The following is an 18,156-nucleotide window of genomic DNA, read 5'->3' as shown; positions in this document are numbered from 1 at the left end:
GAGGAATTTTATTCCAGGTTTCCAGACAAACCTCATTTGAAGTGTTCGGAGACCACTCCTCAAGGGAAGGTAATGTCACCAACTTACCTACGGAAATCCCGCGATGCATCCATTGCCGTGGAGACCCCACAGGCTCCCTTCTCTTCTGCTCCAGTGGTTGCTTTGCGTGTGCGCGTCCATAGCAACTCGGACAACCAGTCCCTCATGTCAGCTGACACTAACTTTCCAACGTCTGAGGGCATAGGGCGGACGCTTGCCGGAATACACCTGCCCTGAAACATCGCCGTGGGCTGTGTGCATGTCCTGGTTGCTATGGACATGCACACGCGAAGCAACCACTGGAGCGGAAGAGGAGGGAGCCTGTCGGGTCTAGAGATGGCCCGAATAGTTCGACCGCGAGCTTATTCGCTCGAACTTTGGTGGTTCGCGATCGCAAGTGAACCGCAAACTTTATGTGAGTTCGACATGCCCCCTATACTACATCATTAGGCTCAACTTTGACCCTCTACATTACAGTCAGCAGACACAGGGCAGCCAATCAGGCTACACTCCCTCCTGGAGCCCCCCCCCCCACCCCCACCCCCCCTCACACACCTTATATAAGGCAGCTGCGTCAGCCATTTTCTCACTCGGTGTGGCTGCAGTAATTAGAGAAGGGAGAGGAACCTGCTGTAGTCATAGGGAAAGCTTAGTTAGGCTCTTGTTAGGCTTGTTAGCTTGCTCCCTGCTGATACTTATTGCTAAAAAGCACCCCACAACAGCTCTTTTGAGAGCTAATGTTGTTCTTGTGATCTGTTTTTTTTTAGCGTGTGGCCCACTGACACTTGCATATTCAGCCCTGTCAGTCAAAGCTGGCCCTTGCTAATTCCTACTGTGTTGTGCCACTTCCAGGCCCAGCACATTTAGTGCCTACCTTTTCACTGCACATGTGTGAAAGCTGCACATTTGTAATACTAGTCACTGCATACCTGTTCAGTGCACCTGCATGACAGTACGCAGTTTTATATACCAGTCACTGCATAACTGTTCACTGCACCTGTGTGACTGCACATTGTATTAGTCAAGTCAGTGCATACCTTTCACTTCACCCCCCCACCCCCCCCCCCCCCCCCCCGATATGGACAAAACAGGTAGAGGCAGACCCAGCGGAAGGCCACCCGGCAGGTCTGTTCGAGGTCGGCCTTGGACCAAAGTACAGTGCTCAGAAGAAGACAGGTGCCATCAACTCCCAAGGTTGTCAGGATGTAGTTGACTATTTAACACAGAACACCTCATCTTTCGCAGCCACCAGAGCTACTACTAGCACCACTTCCGTTCCATTTGACACTTCGCAGGAGTTATTTGGTGGGGAATTAACTGATTCACAGCCACTATTGTTACAACAAGATGAAGGCGCTAAGAAAGTTACAACACCTCATATGTCTGAGTTAGGCAGCACTATGGATGTAAGGTGTGAGGATGATGATGAAGTACCTGCTGTTGGTGCAGTTTTGGAGGTGTCTGATACAAGCGAAGCTGTGGAGGATGATCATGACGATGATGATGATGATACTGCCATGGATATCACGTGGGATCCTACTAGACATCATGAAAAGGGGGACAGTTCAGATGGGGAGTCAGAGAGGAGTAGGAGGAGATGAGTTGCCAAAAGAAGCAGGGAGAGCTCGTCGTCAGAAACAGCTGGTGGCAGTGTCCGGCGGCATGTATCGCCACCTATAGACAGCCAGCCAACATGCCCTTCAACATCAGCTGCTGACGCTGTCAGGAACCGGCCCGCGGCACGCCTGCGTATACGGTTCCCGACTGCGTGTTTCACCAGATCAAGCGGGGAGCAGCCTTATTTAAGCTCCAAACAAGGCTGTGACCCCCCCCCAGAACACTTCTCACTGCCACCACTAGCGATTTGCTAGACACTTCCACTCTGCTGTCGAGTCCTCAGCACACACTCTGCGTTTTCGTATTCAGGTCAGCTTTGCACTTAGGCCGAATACGGGAACGCCACGCACCCACACACACAGTACAGTAGTACAGTAACACAGCACAATCAGACACTGATTTGTAATGCAAGTTACACTGTCGTGCAGCAAAACCACTAACAGTCGTTCCGAACGATACTGTTAGACTTCCCACTCGGCTGTCGAGCGCAGAAGTGCCTCATACACACAATGCAATTACAATCTCATACAGTAGTGTTGCTCAAGCGTACAATTAGGCATGAAACTTATACACGGTTAAACTTCAGTCTCTTCTAGGCTATGAGTGTTAGTTTAGTACAGCAGAAGTCAGGCTTATTAAATAATAAGTTAATATTCCAGGGAAAAAGTGGAACAATGCAAAACAGAATATATACAAAAGATTACAAAAAAACTAAATAAAAAGTTACAAAAGTAAAAGTTACAAAAATACACACAAGACAAGTTGCCGAAAATAAAAATGGAATAAACTAAAGTGAACTTTTACCTTCGCAAATGTCCAACCGTGGAGAGACGCGGATTTACTGATTTCCTCGGGATCATCTCTAGCAATGAGCTACTCTCGAGAGAAGATAGCTGTGACTGTTCTGGACCACCTTAAATAGTCTGAAGTGTCCCCTGGGGGCATTTAATGTCCAGCCCCCAGGAACTAGTTTTTAATTAAATCTCAGACATAATTACATTTCCAGGTAAAAGTCTATACATCAACAGATTGTGAAGTGGGGCTTTTCAACTCCAGGTGAAAACTTGATTAAGGCTTTCACATTGCAGCAGGATGTCCTGTGTGAAGTCCTGGCTCAGGCTGGTGTGATCTTGCTTCAAAGCATACTGCAGCAGCCAGTCCAGGTGACAACTGCTTATTGAAGGTGACTGGTCTATTCAGTTAAGACAATGGCAGTTCCCTTGATCTCTGCCCTGAAAGCAAATTTAATCTACATACAGACATTATCCAGGTAACCACTTCCAAAAGCCAGACTGGCTGACATACCTACACCTCTGAAAAAATATACAGCAGATAGAAAAATGAAAGTATTTTACTGTATTCCTTAACAGCATCAGCACCCCAATATATCACCACACCTCCGCCGTTAACTTGGTGCAAGGCAGATGACCTCCCCAGATCATCCTGCATGCACCTACGCTGTTGGTTCTGCTTGACGGGACAGCCCGTCCGCGTTCCCATGATTGCTCCCCTTCCTATGTTGAATAGTGAAGCTATATTGTTGGAGAACTAAGCTCCATCTCAGCAATTTGCCATTGTCACCAGAAACCCGATGTAACCAACTAAGAGGGTTGTGGTCGGTTACGACTGTGAATATGTGACCGTAGAGATAGTGCTGCAGCTTTTGAATGGGCCCATACAATGGCCAAGCATTCCTTCTCTATGGTGGCGTAAGCTACCTCCCGGGGTAGCAGCTTCCGACTTAAGTACAGAATCGGATGTTCTTCCCCAGTTTGGTTTACCTGGCTTAACACAGCACCTAGGCCAAAGGCTGAGGCGTCCGTCTGGACCACAAACCGTCGGCTGAAGTCTGGCGCTTGCAACACGGGAGGGCTGGCTAGGGCCCTCTTCAGAGCTGTGAATGACTGTTCACATTCTGGTGTCCAGAGAATCTGCTTGGGCAGCTTCTTTTTGTGAGGTCTGTCAATGGCTTGGCGAGGGCACTGTAGTTGGGGACAAACTTTCTATAGTACCCAGCAGTCCCTAAGAAGGACTGAATCTGCTTCTTCGTTTGGGGGGGTGGGCCAGGACACAAGGGCATCTACCTTCCCATGATCTGGACGAAGCTCTCCCCCCCCCCCCACCACCACATGTCCCAGGTACTGTACCTGTTTCATGCCTATCTGACACTTGCTAGGCTTGACTGTTAGTCCTGCTGCAGTGATGCGCCCCAAAACCTGCGACAGCTGCGCTAAGTGGTCGTTCCAGTTGGCGCTAAACACGGCGATGTCATCCAGGTAGGCGACAGCGCAGTGTTCCAAACCTTCCAGGAGACCATTTACAACCCGTTGGAAGGTGGCCGGGGTGTTTTTCATTCCAAAAGGCATTACATTAAATTCAAACAGACCTGAGGGGGTGATAAAGGCAGACCTCTCCCGTGCCTCAGCTGTTAGAGGGACCTGCCAGTATCCCCGACTCAAATCCACGATTGTTAGATATTGCGCGCCAGCTAGCTTATCCAACAATTCGTCGACCCTCAGCATTGGGTAAGCATCTGACGCAGTTATCAAATTTAGTTTTCGATAATCTACACAGAACCGAGTGGTTTGGTCCCGTTTGGGTACTAGCACTACAGGTGATGCCCATGCGCTGTGCGACCGTTGGATCACCCCTAGTGACAGCATTTCCTCAATCTCCTTGCTGATGTGGGCCTGAACCTCAGGGGAGACTCTATAGGCTGACTGTCTAACTGGCTGGTTATTTCCGGTGTCAACATGGTGTACAGCCAGGCTGGTCAGACCAGGGCGGGCTGTAAAGGTACCACGGTAAAGGGTCAGCACATCAGATAGCCCAGCCTGCTGCTCTGCTGTCAACTCCGGATTGATCTGCACCTCGGTAACAGAGTCGGTTTCCTGGGTGGAGGCCAGGATGTCAACCAGGGCCTCTGCTTCACCATCCGGTAGCAAACTGCAGACAGGGAGAGCGCAAGTGGTTCTATCATGATGTTCCTTTAACATATTGACATGGTACGTTTTCAGCTGCTTACCTCGGTCATCCAGCGCGACCACATAGGTCACATCACTAATCTTCCTATGTATGGTATAGGGCCCATCCCAAGCGGCCTGCAGCTTATTCTGTCGCATCGGGTTTAGGACCCATACCTTGCGACCTACCTCATAAACTCTCTCCCTAGCCCCGTGGTCATACCACTGCTTCTGGGTGGCCTGGGCTTAAGTAAGATTCTCTCGCACTAACCCCACCAGGGTGTCCATCTTTTCCTGGAACTTTAGAACATACTCCACTATGGAGACCCCGGGACCCATATCCTGCCCCTCCCAGACCTCTCGAATGAGATCGAGGGGCCCACGTACCCTCCTCCCATATAAGAGCTCAAAGGGCGAGAACCCGGTGGATGCCTGGGGCACCTCACGATAAGCAAACAGTAAGTGGGGCAGGTATCGCTCCCAGTCTCTCCCTTGCGATTCAACAAACACCCTTAGCATCTGTTTCAGAGTACCATTGAACCGCTCACATAACCCATTTGTCTGGGGGTGGTAAGGGCTGGCCATGATGTGTTCTACCTGCATTTGCTTACAGAGGCATTCCATTAGGCGCGACATGAATTGCGGGCCGTGATCGGTGAGCATTTCGCGGGGAAAACCGACCCGTGAGAAAATGCGCACCAATGCGTCCGCAACCTTGTCTGCCCATAGGGAGCTCAGGGCTACAGCTTCAGGGTAGCGAGTGGCATAATCTACCACTGTAAGAATGAAACGTTTCCCTGTGCTGCTGGGTATTGCTAGAGGCCCAATTATGTCAACAGCAACCCTTTGGAAGGGCTCCTCTATTATGGGTAAGGGCCTCAGTGGGGCTTTGTCTGTGTCACCTGCTTTGCCGACCCGCTGACATGCGACACAAGACCGGCAAAAATCGGCAATATCTGTCCCCATGTGGGGCCAATAAAAATTGTGGGCAAGCCAGGATTTGGTCTTGCGGATCCCCAAGTGACCAGCCAGGGGCACCTCATGCGCTATTCTTAATAGCTGCTCCCTGTACCTGTGAGGAACAATCAACTGCCGGTCGGCCTCCTCCACTTCAGACGGCTCAGAGGGAATAATCTCTCTGTACAGTCTGCCTTGCTCCCAGTACACCCTCACTCTGTCGCCCTCCACCGGTGCCCTGTCCGCCAGACCCCTGAGCTCTTCCAGGCTGCTATCAAGTCGTACAGCTTCGGAGAACTGAGTGCTGTCGGCCACAGGCACCAGGGAGATGGCAAACTGAGAGGCCTCTGGGTCCTCAGAGCCAGGCTCTGAAGTGGAAGAGCCCGACCCAGTGACATCAGCCCCTTCAGTGGACAATTCGTCTGCTGCAGCCCGGTGAGCACTGCGGGACACCACTGCAGCTGACAGAGCGTTCACTGTACACATGTCATTATGCAACACATCACATATTACATCAACATTATCTGCATTCATGGTAACAACGTGTCCCCCTCCAGGCCTGGGCACTGGAGACTCACTAGGGCTGGCTCCTAGTACACAGTCCGTATCCCCTGGGGCCTCACCAGCACTCCCCACTTGCACAGCATTATCAAACAGTACCTTGCAAGAGTCCTGAACTTCTGCGGGGGATGCAGGCTCCATGGGGTTTGGAGTAGGCTCATACCGGGCCACTAACCGTCCCAGGTCAGTACCCAACAAAACGTTCGTGGGGATGGAATCCGTTACCCCCACTTCTTTCATTCCGCTGCCGGCCCCCCAATCCAGGTGGACCAAGGCGGTGGGTATGGCAGGGGTGACACCCCCAACTCCTTTGACAGCCATAGTCTTGCCAGGAATGTACTCCTCAGGGTTTACAAGCTGGGGGTGCACTAGAGTCACCTCTGCTCCAGTGTCTCTCAGACCGGTGGTAACTGTATCCCCAACCGTGACAGGTTGCAGATTCTCTGCATAGCTACCTGCATTCCTGGTGGCACACAACGCATTCCGGGCCCCGCCAGAGTTTGGGGCTTCCTTCTTCTTTTCTGGGCACGTAGCACTGATGTGACCCAGTTTGTTACAGGCAAAACATCTCCGAGTGTCAACGGTGGCTGTTCTACCTCCAGGCGGCTGCGGGACTTGGCTTCGCTGGGTGCTCAGAGGAGAAGGTCTCGCAGTCTTTTCTCCCTTCCAGCTGGGCGTCGTAGTCCTTCGAAAATCAAATGCTCGATTGGACGTGTGGGCATCAGCAACTTTCGCGGCCTCATCCACGGTCTTCGGCTCTCGGTCCCGTACAAACTGCCGGACCTCAACAGGACAAGTGTGGAGGAACTGGTCTTTTATTATCAGTTCCTGCAGGGCATCAAAGGTTTCAACAGCCAGTCCTTTTACCCACTGCTGGAAGGCAGTGCGCAGGTTGCACGCATGATCCAGGTAACTGTCATTAGGACCTCGCTGCACTGTCCTGAAACGTTTTCGATACACCTCTGGCGTGAGGTGGTATCGCGCAATGATGGCTTTCTTAATTGCCTCAAAGTCTGTTTCTTCCTCCTGGGGGAGACTCACAAACGCCTCCAGGGCCTTGCCTCTCAGCCCTGGTGTGAGGTGTCTTGCCCACTGCTCACGGGGCACCCCATACTGCCGACAAGTCCTTTCAAACCCCTGTAGGAAAGTGTCTATGTCAGAGTCCTTGTCCATTGCGGGGAACTTATCCAGGGGGATTCTGTGGACTCGCTCACCTTCGCGTTCTGCGGGTCCAGCAGACCAGTTCTGCTGCTGAAGTTTAGCCAGCTCCAGCTGGTGTTGCCGTTCAGCACTTTCCCTCTCGGCCTGGTGTCGCTGTGCAGCTTGTTCCCTCTCGGCCTGGAGTCTGTCCCTCTCGGCCTGGAGTCGCTGTGCAGCTTGTTCCCTCTGGGCTTGTCGTATTTCCCTCTCTGCTTGCGGATGTTCCAGGATCAGCTTTAGGCGCAGTTCGGGCTCAGCCGAACCTAGTAGTTGTAGGTCGGCTTCCAGAGATGTCATCTCCGTGTTCGGCGGTTCGTCCAGGACATCGTCTCCACTCGCATTCTGTGGCGGGAGCGATTCCTCCTCTGGCGTGTCGTGAGCTGCATCCGCTGACGTTGAAGCACAGGCTCGCTCTGCCTCATCATGCTCCTCGAGGGCACGAACCAACTGCTCCTTAGTCTGGCCGTTCCCCGTCTCGATGCCTTTGTGCTCACACAGGTTGAGTAGTATCTCTTTGTTTTGCCTTTCATAGCTGGATGCTTTCTGAGCCATCGTGTTGCAAAATAAAAAGAAAAAGGGGGAGGGGAAAGCAACAATGCCAAGTGTGTACCTTTGTGAAAAAAAGTATATAAATTCTGCACTGAGTAGACTTCTGTAGGCTAGTTGCTTCTAGCAAGCTTCCAGCCTTTAGTACTCAGAATAGCGAGCTAAACTGCGTACTAATGTACTAAACGATCCCACCACTGCTAGCCAATTATGTCAGGTACCGGCCCGCGGCACGCCTGCGTATACGGTTCCCGACTGCGGGTTTGACCAGATCAAGCGGGGAGCAGCCTTATTTAAGCTCCAAACAAGGCTGTGACCCCCCCCAGAACACTTCTCACTGCCACCACTAGCGATTTGCTAGACACTTCCACTCTGCTGTCGAGTCCTCAGCACGCACTCTGCGTTTTCGTATTTGGGTCAGCTTTGCGCTTAGGCCGAATACGGGAACGCCACGCACCCACACACACAGTACAGTTGTACAGTAACACAGCACAATCAGGCACTGATTTGTAATGCAAGTTACACTGTCGTGCAGCAAAACCACTAACAGTCGTTCCGAACGATACTGTTAGACTTCCTACTCGGCTGTCGAGCGCAGAAGTGCCTCATACACACAATGCAATTACAATCTCATACGGTAGTGTTGCTCAAGCGTACAATTAGGCATGAAACTTATACACGGTTACACTTCAGTCTCTTCTAGGCTATGAGTGTTAGTTTAGTACAGCAGAAGTCAGGCTTATTAAATAATAATTTAATATTCCAGGGAAAAATGTGGAACAATGCAGAACAGAATATATACAAAAGATTACAAAAAACAAAATAAAAAGTTACAGAAGTAAAAGTTAAAAAAATACACACAAGACAAGTTGCCGAAAATAAAAATGGAATAAACTAAAGTGAACTTTTACCTTCGCAAATGTCCAACCGTGGAGAGATGCGGATTTACCGATTTCCTCGGGATCATCTCTAGCAATGAGCTACTCTCGAGAGAAGATAGCTGTGACTGTTCTGGACCACCTTAAATAGTCTGAAGTGTCCCCTGGGGGCATTTAATGTCCAGCCCCCAGGAACTAGTTTTTAATTAAATCTCAGACATAATTCCATTTCCAGGTAAAAGTCTATACATCAACAGATTGTGAAGTGGGGCTTTTCAACTCCAGGTGAAAACTTGATTAAGGCTTTCACATTGCAGCAGGATGTCCTGTGTGAAGTCCTGGCTCAGGCTGGTGTGATCTTGCTTCAAAGCATACTGCAGCCAGTCCAGGTGACAATTGCTTATTGAAGGTGACTGGTCAATTCAGTTAAGACAATGGCAGTTCCCTTGATCTCTGCCCTGAAAGCAAATTTAATCTACATACAGACATTATCTGGGTGACACCTTCCAAAAGTGAGACTGGCTGACATACCTACACCTCTGACAAAATATACAGCAGATAGAAAAATTAAAGTATTTTACTGTATTCCTTAACAGCATCAGCACCCCAATATATCACCACAGACGCCACCATACTGCCATCACCCCAGTGGGGCTCAGCGGTGTGGAAATTTTTTAATGTGTCTGCCTCAGATATGAGCAATGCCATCTGTACTCTCTGCCACCAAAAATTGAGCCGTGGAAAGGCCCAGACCCACGTAGGAACAACTGCCTTACGAAGGCACATGGAGAAAAAGCACAAACGGCAATGGGAAGACAACCTGAGCAAAAACAAAGCACACAAAAGCAAAGCCACCCTCCTACTCCTCTTCCTCCTTCAGGTGCATTATCTTCAGCAGCTTTCTTCCTTGCACCTTCACAGCCACCCTCCTCCACTCCGCCTCTCATCTTGAGCGGTTCCTGCTCCTCTGCCCACAGCAGCAGCCAGGTGTCCATGAGGGAAATCTTGGAGCGGAAACTGTGCTGGAGGCTGGAAATCAGAATGCTTACCAAATGGCTGGGAGTGATCAAACTCTGCAAGTGGTTGAAAGTCTGAAAGCTCTGCAGATATCTGGAGGTCTGCAGGTTGGGAAAGTGGCTGGAAATCTGCAGATTCTGACAGCGGGTGGAGGTCTGCAGATTGTGACAGCGGCTGGAGGTCTGCAGATTGTGACAGCGGCTGGAGGTCTGCAGATTCTGACAGCGGCTGGAGGTCTGCAGATTCCGACAGCGGCTGGAGGGCTGCAGATTCTGACAGAGGCTGGAGGGCTGCAGATTCTGACAGAGGCTGGAGGGCTGCAGATTCTGACAGAGGCTGGAGGGCTGCAGATTCTGACAGAGGCTGGAGGGCTGCAGATTCTGACAGAGGCTGAAAGTCTGCAGGCATTGCAGGAAGATTACAGTTCATAGGCGTTACAGAGATATTGCAGTCTGCAGGAGGATAACAGTCCATAATTTTTACAGAAGGAATACAGTTTGCAGGCTGTGTAGGTAGATTACAGTCCCTAACTTTTACAGAAGAAATACAGTTTGCAGGTGGATTACAGTCCATAAGTTTTGCAGAAATACGGCATTCTGTAGGCATGGCAGAATAATTCAAGGCATAAGCTTTGTAGAGAAATTGCAGTCTGCAGACATTGCAGGAGGAATACAGTCTATAGGCTGTGCAGGCTGATTACAGTCCATAAGACTTGCAGGAGAATTACCACCTGCATACATTGCAGGAGGAATACAGTCTATAGGGTGTGCAGGCTGATTACAGTCCATAAGATTTGCAGGATGATTACCACCTGCAGACATTGCAGGAGGAATACAGTCTATAGGCTGTGCAGGCTGATTACAGTCCATAAGACTTGCAGGAGAATTACCACCTGCAGACATTGCAGGAGGAATACAGTCTATAGGCTGTGCAGGCTGATTACAGTCCTTAAGATTTGCAGGAGAAATACCTTCTGCAGGCTGAAACAAAGTCTCTGCTGACAGGGTGCAAAATTCTGCTACTGGAGTGGTTGGAGGCAGGGCTGTTACAGGATTGATTTGAGGAGAAGCTGCTGGTAATTCAGGTTGCAGGGTGCATTTTGAAGATGCAGATTGCAGTGAAGACTGTATGTGGTTAATTGATGAGGTTGGAAAGAATTTGCGTTTATTTTTAAATGCCACTTTAGGTTTGAAGCAGGGTGAGGATCTAATTTGAGTCAAAGATGCAGGCAACTGAGAGAATTTAGGAGTGGTTGCTATGGGCGATGGCAACATGGACTTTTGTGTAGTTACAGGGTACTCCTTAGACCAAGGCATGGATCTAATTGCAGTCTGAAGAGAGGCTGCACTCTTCCGGATCACAGGAGCAGGTAAATAAGTATTCCGGGAGGTTGTTGCTATGGGCAACGGGTTAGCAGGTTCTTTGGTTGTGGATCTGATTTGAGTACATGCAGAGGCTGAGATATTTTGAGTCACAGGTGCAAATGAATGAAAGGCTTTGGAGGTGGTTGCTATGGGTAACGGGTATACAGGCTGTTTACTCATGACTAAGTGCTGTGAACTCTGGTCAGAGAACAGAGGAGAGGAGGTAGTGACGGGGTGAAAATCAGGGTTGGCACATATGAAAGATATTTTATTCCATGCACCAACTAGAGGAGCAATCATTTCAAAACTACAAACCCCCCTGTTAGACAGAGACAAAACAGAGTTGGAACATTCTAAATGGAACTCTTTAGATTTGTTGGAATAATAGTCAACAAAATAATCCTCATCATCCTCCAATAAATCGAGTAACATCTTCACCATTATCAGATCATAAGGTGGATCCAGATCATTGCTAGGATACCCAGAAACTGACAGATTGCTCCAGATTGCTAGCAATGACTGGACCTCCTGTCTGCAGAACACACCTTGCTGCACATTATCATGCAGCTGTTTGATCAGGTGGAGGAGATCATTCTTGGGATACTCAGAGAAAATCTGTCTGCAGTGATCTCCCTCCTCATCAGCCAGCAACATATAATAGTACATCTCACTGGAGTTCATTATGAATGACCGAGAGGATAAACTTAATAGACAGGAAGTTTTATCAGCCCTTCGATATATATCAAGCTGCAGTGATCAGAATGACCAGAACATACTGTTACAAACCCCACAGAGCAAGCACAGGTGATCACTGTTTGCAGCAGGATATAACGAGACTGAACACAGAAATAAGTGAATGGTGTTTATTAAGCACAACCACACAGTGTATATACAAACAAATGAATAGTGCAACCAAAACCCTAACTAGTCTAACTAAGAAGTCATATACAAATATAAGGGTATATATACTTATTTGAGGAATACACACAGGAACAATATACAGGTTCTATACAAATATATACTATATATATATATATATATATATATATATATATATATATATATATATATATATATATATACATATATATATATACACACACACACACATCAGATTGCAGTACAAGATCGTAACACAGAAGCAAGGTCAGAGGCTAGCCATAAATCAAATACCAGATAATCAGGATAGGACCAGAAATACATGAGACCAGAGTTCAACAAGCACAGGGGAAGCTGTGTGATGTTCTGGCACCTGCTGCAATGAGAGCTGGTCTTAAGTAAGGTGAGCCATGGGCGTGTCAGCAGGTAGGCCTGCAAAGTCCCAAGTAGTTTGACCTCTGCTGGCAGAAGTCCCAGGAAACTCCAGAGTCTGATGCCATCTGCAGGTGAGACTGAGGATTGAGAGTTTGAATACATGAAGTGCACAGCCCCCTCGTGGTGAATATAGAAGGTACATAAGTCCCGCACGCACTGCCACCAATAGGTAGATCAAGTCCTGAACGGGTTCTTAACAGTCTGGCCATTGGTTTGTGGGTGAAACCCAGAAGAAAGAGACACAGATATTCCAAGGCGAGAACAGAATCGGGAAATAAATTGTACTCCTCGATCAGATACAACATTTTCAGGAATCCCATGCAATCTGAACACGTTATCAATAAAAATGTGTGCTAATTAATTAGCAGGGGAAGTTTACGTAGCGGCACAAAATTACACATTTTGCTGAACCTATCAACTATTACAAGAATAGTAGTGTATCTCTGAGAAACCGGTAAATCTACAACAAAGTCCATCGCTGGTTTAGGAATAGGCAGAGGTTGAAGAAATCCCTGAGGAGAGTTCCGCATTTGCTACGGACACAGACTGAGCATGCTTTGACAAAGGCTATGGTATCATTGTTTAATGAAGGCCACCATACTAAACATTTACGTAACTCAAGTGTTTTTTCTCACCTGGATGACCTGCAGTCTTACTATCATGCAACTGTTTCATTACCTGCAATCGGACATGTAGAGGCACAAATAACCAATCAAGAGGCTTATCCTGAGGAGCTTCATCCTGAAATGGAGATAACTGAGCAGACAGATCGGGTGACAGTTCACAATTAACAACAGCAGTAGATATACATTTCTTAGGCAAAATAAAATCTGGAATGTCTGACTGAATGACTTGCTTCTCGAAACTACAAGATAAGGCATCCGCCTCGACATTCTTAGAACCTGGTTTGTAAGTAATCGTGAAGTTAAAGCGAGAAAAAAACAAGGCCCATCTTGCTTGACGTGAGTTTAATTGCTTAGCATTCTCAATATACTCTAGATTTTTGAGATCAGTATATACAGTAACGGGGATGTTCATGGCCCTCTAACCAATGCCTCCACTCCTCAAAGGCTAATTTTACTGCCAAGAGTTCCCTGTTCCCAATATCATAATTTTTTTCCACTGCAGAGAACTTCCTAGAAAAATACGCGCAAGGATGGAGGCGTTCAGGATTTCCAGAATATTGGGATAGAACTGCTCCAACCCCTGACTCTGAAGCATCAACTTCTATGACGAAAACTTTTTGAACATCTGGATGTACCAATACAAGAGCAGAACAGAAAGCTTTTTTCAAAATCATTGAAAGCCTGAACAGCAGAAATATCCCAGACTGAGGGATCAGCTCCTTTCTTGGTAAGATCAGTGAGTGGAGCCACTGTGGAGGAAAAATTCATAATACATTTTCTTTAAAAATTAGCAAAACCTAAAAAACACTGCAAAGACTTTCAATCATGGGGTTGAGGTTAATTTAGGACTGCTGACAATTTGCTGCAATCCATAGCTATACCAGAGACAGAAATGACATAACCCAACAAGGACACTTGTTGCGTTTCAAAAGTACATTTTTGTAACTTAGCATATAAACAGTTTTCCCTTAATTTCTGCAAGACCAATTTAACATGAGTACAATGACTAGACAGTGATGGAGAGAAAATCAAAATATCATCCAGGTATACCACAACAAATTTACCTAAGAAATCATGGAATACGTCATTCACAAAGTCTTGGAAGACAGCTGGAGCATTACATAACCCAAAGGGCATCGCTAAATATTCATAATGCCCATCCTTGGTGTTAAAGGCTGTCTTCTATTCATCTCCCTGTCTAATCCAAATTAAATTATAGGCCCTTCTCAAATCAAGTTTAGAAAAGACTTTAGCACCAGCTACCTGTGTAAATAAATGATCAATGAGAGGAAGGGGATATTTGTTTTTTATCGTGATCTTATTAAGGCCTCTTAAATCGATTCAAGAGAAGAAGATGGTCTAATAAAGCTTTTCTCTAAATTTTCCTTTACATAATCTCTCATTGCCTTGTCTTTAGGTCTAGAGAGATTATATAAATGACCACGAGGTGGCATAGTACAAGGAAGCAAATCAACTGCACAGTCATAAAGCCTATGTGGAGGGAGTTTATCAGCAGCCTGTGGAGAAAACACATCCTAGAATTCTTGATATTCACTTGGAATTTTTCCTGAACCCAAATCAACAGCAAGCAAAGGGAAATTTTTTAAACAATTTTTGGAACAGAAAGATTCAACCAGTTGCTTACACTGCTAATCAATCACTGAATTGTGTTTGGACAACCAAGGGAGGCCTAAAACCACTGTACAAGAGGGAATCTTAAGAAAGAAAAACTTCATGGACTGAAAGAGTCCCACATTGTCCACCAGCTCAGGAGTCTCAGTGATTGGTTGACAGTTTTGAAGGGTGGTATCATCAATGGCAGTAATTCATATTTGTTCTGACAATACAGCAGTTGGAATATCTAGTTGCTGAGCTAACGATAAATCCCAAAAAATTCCCTGCAGCCTCAAAATCAATGAAAGCTTGACAATTATGAACCTTCCCACCCCACATAATGGAAACAGGAATCAAAACACGTTCATTTTTTAGAGGAAATACCTGCCTGTTTAGGTGAGTTTCCTCAACCTCACCTAAGCGCTGAAGTTTTCCAGCTTCCTTTTCTTAACAGGACACTCTCGAGCAAAATGTCCTGCACCCCCACAATACAGACACAGACCGTCGTTGCATCTTCTGGTTTTCTAAGCAACAGATATCTTAGAAGCACCAATTTACATTGGCTCTGGATCATCTAATACTGGTGAAACTGGAGAAACTGTAGGAACTGGAGGGGTTGTTGGAACTGAAGAAGTCCAATTAGGGCGAAAGGAGGAAGCCTTCTCCTGATGTCTCTCCCTAAGACTGCTATTGATTTGAATGGATAATTAAATCAGATCCTTTAAAGTGTTTGGGACCCCGACTCTAGCAAGTTCATCTTTCAATTGTTCTGAAAGACCGATCTTGAATTGATGCTTAAGAGCAGGTTCATTCCACAGGGTGTCTCCGGACCATTGGCGGAACTCAGTAACATACTCCTCCACAGAATGTCTACCTTGACGGAGAGACTTGCCTCATCTCCTGTGCAGCCTCCACTTGCCTCATCTCTTGTGCAGCCTCCACTTGCCTCATCTCTGGTGCATGCTCCACTTGCCTCATCTCTGGTGCAGCCTCCACTTGCCTCATCTCTGGTGCAGCCTCCACTTGCCTCATCTCTGGTGCAGCCTCCACTTGCCTCATCTCTGGTGCAGCCTCCACTTGCCTCATCTCCGGTGCTGTTTCCATCCATCTTGCCTTCTATACAGTCCTCTGCTATTACTTTGCAACCTGCAGAGACTTTTTGCTTCAGCCCACAGAGACTTTGCTTCAGCCCACAGAGACTTTGCTCCAGCCCACAGAGACTTTGCTCCAGCCCACAGAGACTTTGCTCCAGCCCACTCAGGCTTTGCTCCAGCCCGCTCAGGCTTCGCTCCAGCCCACTCAGGCTTCTCGCCAGCCCGCTCAGGCTTCTCTCTAGCCCGCTCAGGTTTCACTCCAGCCCACTCAGGCCATATAAGGTACCTTCTAGGTACTCTGCCTATGGCCCAGCCAGGTGGTTTGCCAGCGGCCAAGGTATGTTTTTTGCTTACGGTCCAGCCAGTTTCCCTGCTTGAGGCCAACCTGTCTGTTGCCCTGCCTAATGTTAACCAGTCTGCTGTTTTGCCTGTTGCGAACCAGTTTGCCTTACCTGTTACCAACCACTTTGTTGCTTTTCCTGATGCCAACCAGTCTATTGCTTTGCCTGATGCCAACCTGTCTGTTGCCTTGCCTGATGCCAACCCATCTGTTGCCTTGCCTGATGCCAACCTGTCTGTTGCATTACCTGATGCCAAACAGTTTGCTGCATCTGACCAGTTTACTGACCTCCAGTTTGTTGTCCAACTTGGAATTTCACCTGACGCTTTTTTTGCCTCCTGCCATCCTGGCTGCCCAGCCACTACAGACTTCTGCTGCTGTCCAGCCACCACAGACTTCTGCTGCTGCCCAGCCACCACAGACTTCTGCTGCTGCCCAGCCACCACAGACTTCTGCTGCTGCCCAGCCACCACAGACTTCTGCTGCTGCCCAGCCACCACAGACTTCTGCTGCTGCCCAGCCACCACAGACTTCTGCTGCTGCCCAGCCACCACAGACTTCTGCTGCTGCCCAGCCACCACAGACATCTGCTGCTGCCCAGCCACCAAAGACCTCTGCTGCTGCCCAGCCACCACAGACCTCTGCTGCTGCCCAGCCACCACAGACCTCTGCTGCTGCCCAGCCACCACAGACCTCTGCTGCTGCCCAGCCACCACAGACCTCTGCTGCTGCCCAGCCACCAGACCTCTGCTGCTGCCCAGCCACCACAGACTCCTGCTGCTGTCCAGCCACCACAGACTCCTGCTGCTGTCCAGCCACCACAGACTCCTGCTGTTGTCCAGCCACCACAGACTCCTGCTCCTGTCCAGCCACCACAGACTCCTGCTCCTGTCCAGTCACCACAGATTTCTGCTGCTGCCCAGCCACTACAGACCTCTGCTGCTGCCCAGCCACCACAGACTCCTGCTGCTGTCCAGCCACCACAGACTCCTGCTGCTGTCCAGCCACCACAGACTCCTGCTGTTGTCCAGCCACCACAGACCCCTGCTCCTGTCCAGCCACCACAGACTCCTGCTCCTGTCCAGCCACTACAGACTCCTGCTCCTGTCCAGCCACCACAGATTTCTGCTGCTTTCCAGCCACCACAGACTCCTGCTGCTGCCCAGCCACTACAGACTCCTGCTGCTGCCCAGCCACCACAAACTCCTGCAGCTGCCCAGCCACTACAGACTCCTGCTGCTGCCCAGCCACTACAGACTCCTGCTGCTGCCCAGCCACTACAGACTTCTGCTGCTGTTCAGCCACTACAGGCTCCTGCTGCTGTTCAGCCACTACAGGCTCCTGCTGTTGTCCAGCCACTACAGACTCCTGCTGCTGTCCAGTAACTACAGACTCCTGCTACTACAGACTCCTGCTGCTGTCCAGCCACTACAGACTCCTGCTGCTGTCCAGCCACTATAGACTCCTGCTGCTGTCCAGCCACTACAGACTCCTGCTGCTGTCCAGCCACTACAGACTCCTGCTACTGTCCAGCCACTACAGACTCCTGATGTCCAGTTACCTCAATCTGCTGCTGATCATCCTCCAGATGGTTTCACGTCTTCTTCCCAGCCTGATGTCCACCAGTACACTGCCAAGCTACCTCCAGAACCTGCTCTTCCTCTTGATGGTACCCAGTCTACGCCTAAGGCTTGCCAGTCCACTGCCATGCCTAATGTCTACCAGGCCACTGCTCTGCCTGGTGCCTTTCCTGATGTATGCCAGTTTACCATGCTGCCCGATGCCTACCGGTCTGTTGTTCTTGATGTCTCTTGTCTCCAGTTCCTGACTGAGCGTCCTGAGAGACAAATTGAAAAAAATAATTTTTTGTTTCCCTCCCTGCCCACCCAGTGTTGGCACAATCTGTCAACCTTCCTGTATGATTTCCTGTCTGCAGTCTCTTGGGATCCTGGCGTAGAGGTATATGGTCATGTTGGAGTGTCCTGAGGCCGCTCCTTAAGGGGGGGTTATGTTAGGAATCTGGTCA

General features: G+C 48.6%; 2 protein-coding genes across 4 annotated transcripts in view; both read right to left on the bottom strand.

Annotated features, from left to right (window-relative positions):
* The window catches only part of VEGFB (vascular endothelial growth factor B), a 582,522-nt gene that overhangs the window by 514,808 nt on the left and 49,558 nt on the right, over positions 1 to 18,156 (bottom strand). The window lies entirely within an intron of this gene.
* LOC137538615 (uncharacterized) lies at positions 4,430 to 7,310 on the bottom strand. Its single transcript, XM_068260893.1, has 2 exons — positions 6,309 to 7,310; positions 4,430 to 4,444 (listed from the first exon to the last, which is right to left on the bottom strand). Exons 1-2 carry the CDS (start codon positions 7,308 to 7,310, stop codon positions 4,430 to 4,432), a joined length of 1,017 nt encoding a protein of 338 aa, XP_068116994.1.

The sequence above is a fragment of the Hyperolius riggenbachi genome, chromosome 11 (assembly GCF_040937935.1).
Source record: "Hyperolius riggenbachi isolate aHypRig1 chromosome 11, aHypRig1.pri, whole genome shotgun sequence".
NCBI classification, from domain to species: domain Eukaryota; kingdom Metazoa; phylum Chordata; class Amphibia; order Anura; family Hyperoliidae; genus Hyperolius; species Hyperolius riggenbachi.
This window is presented reverse-complemented; position numbering and strand designations above follow the sequence as displayed.

Excerpts from the sequence above, each read along its gene's own strand:
- LOC137538615 (XM_068260893.1), bottom strand. The coding sequence starts at position 7,310 with ATGGACAAGGACTCTGACATAGACACTTTCCTACAGGGGTTTGAAAGG.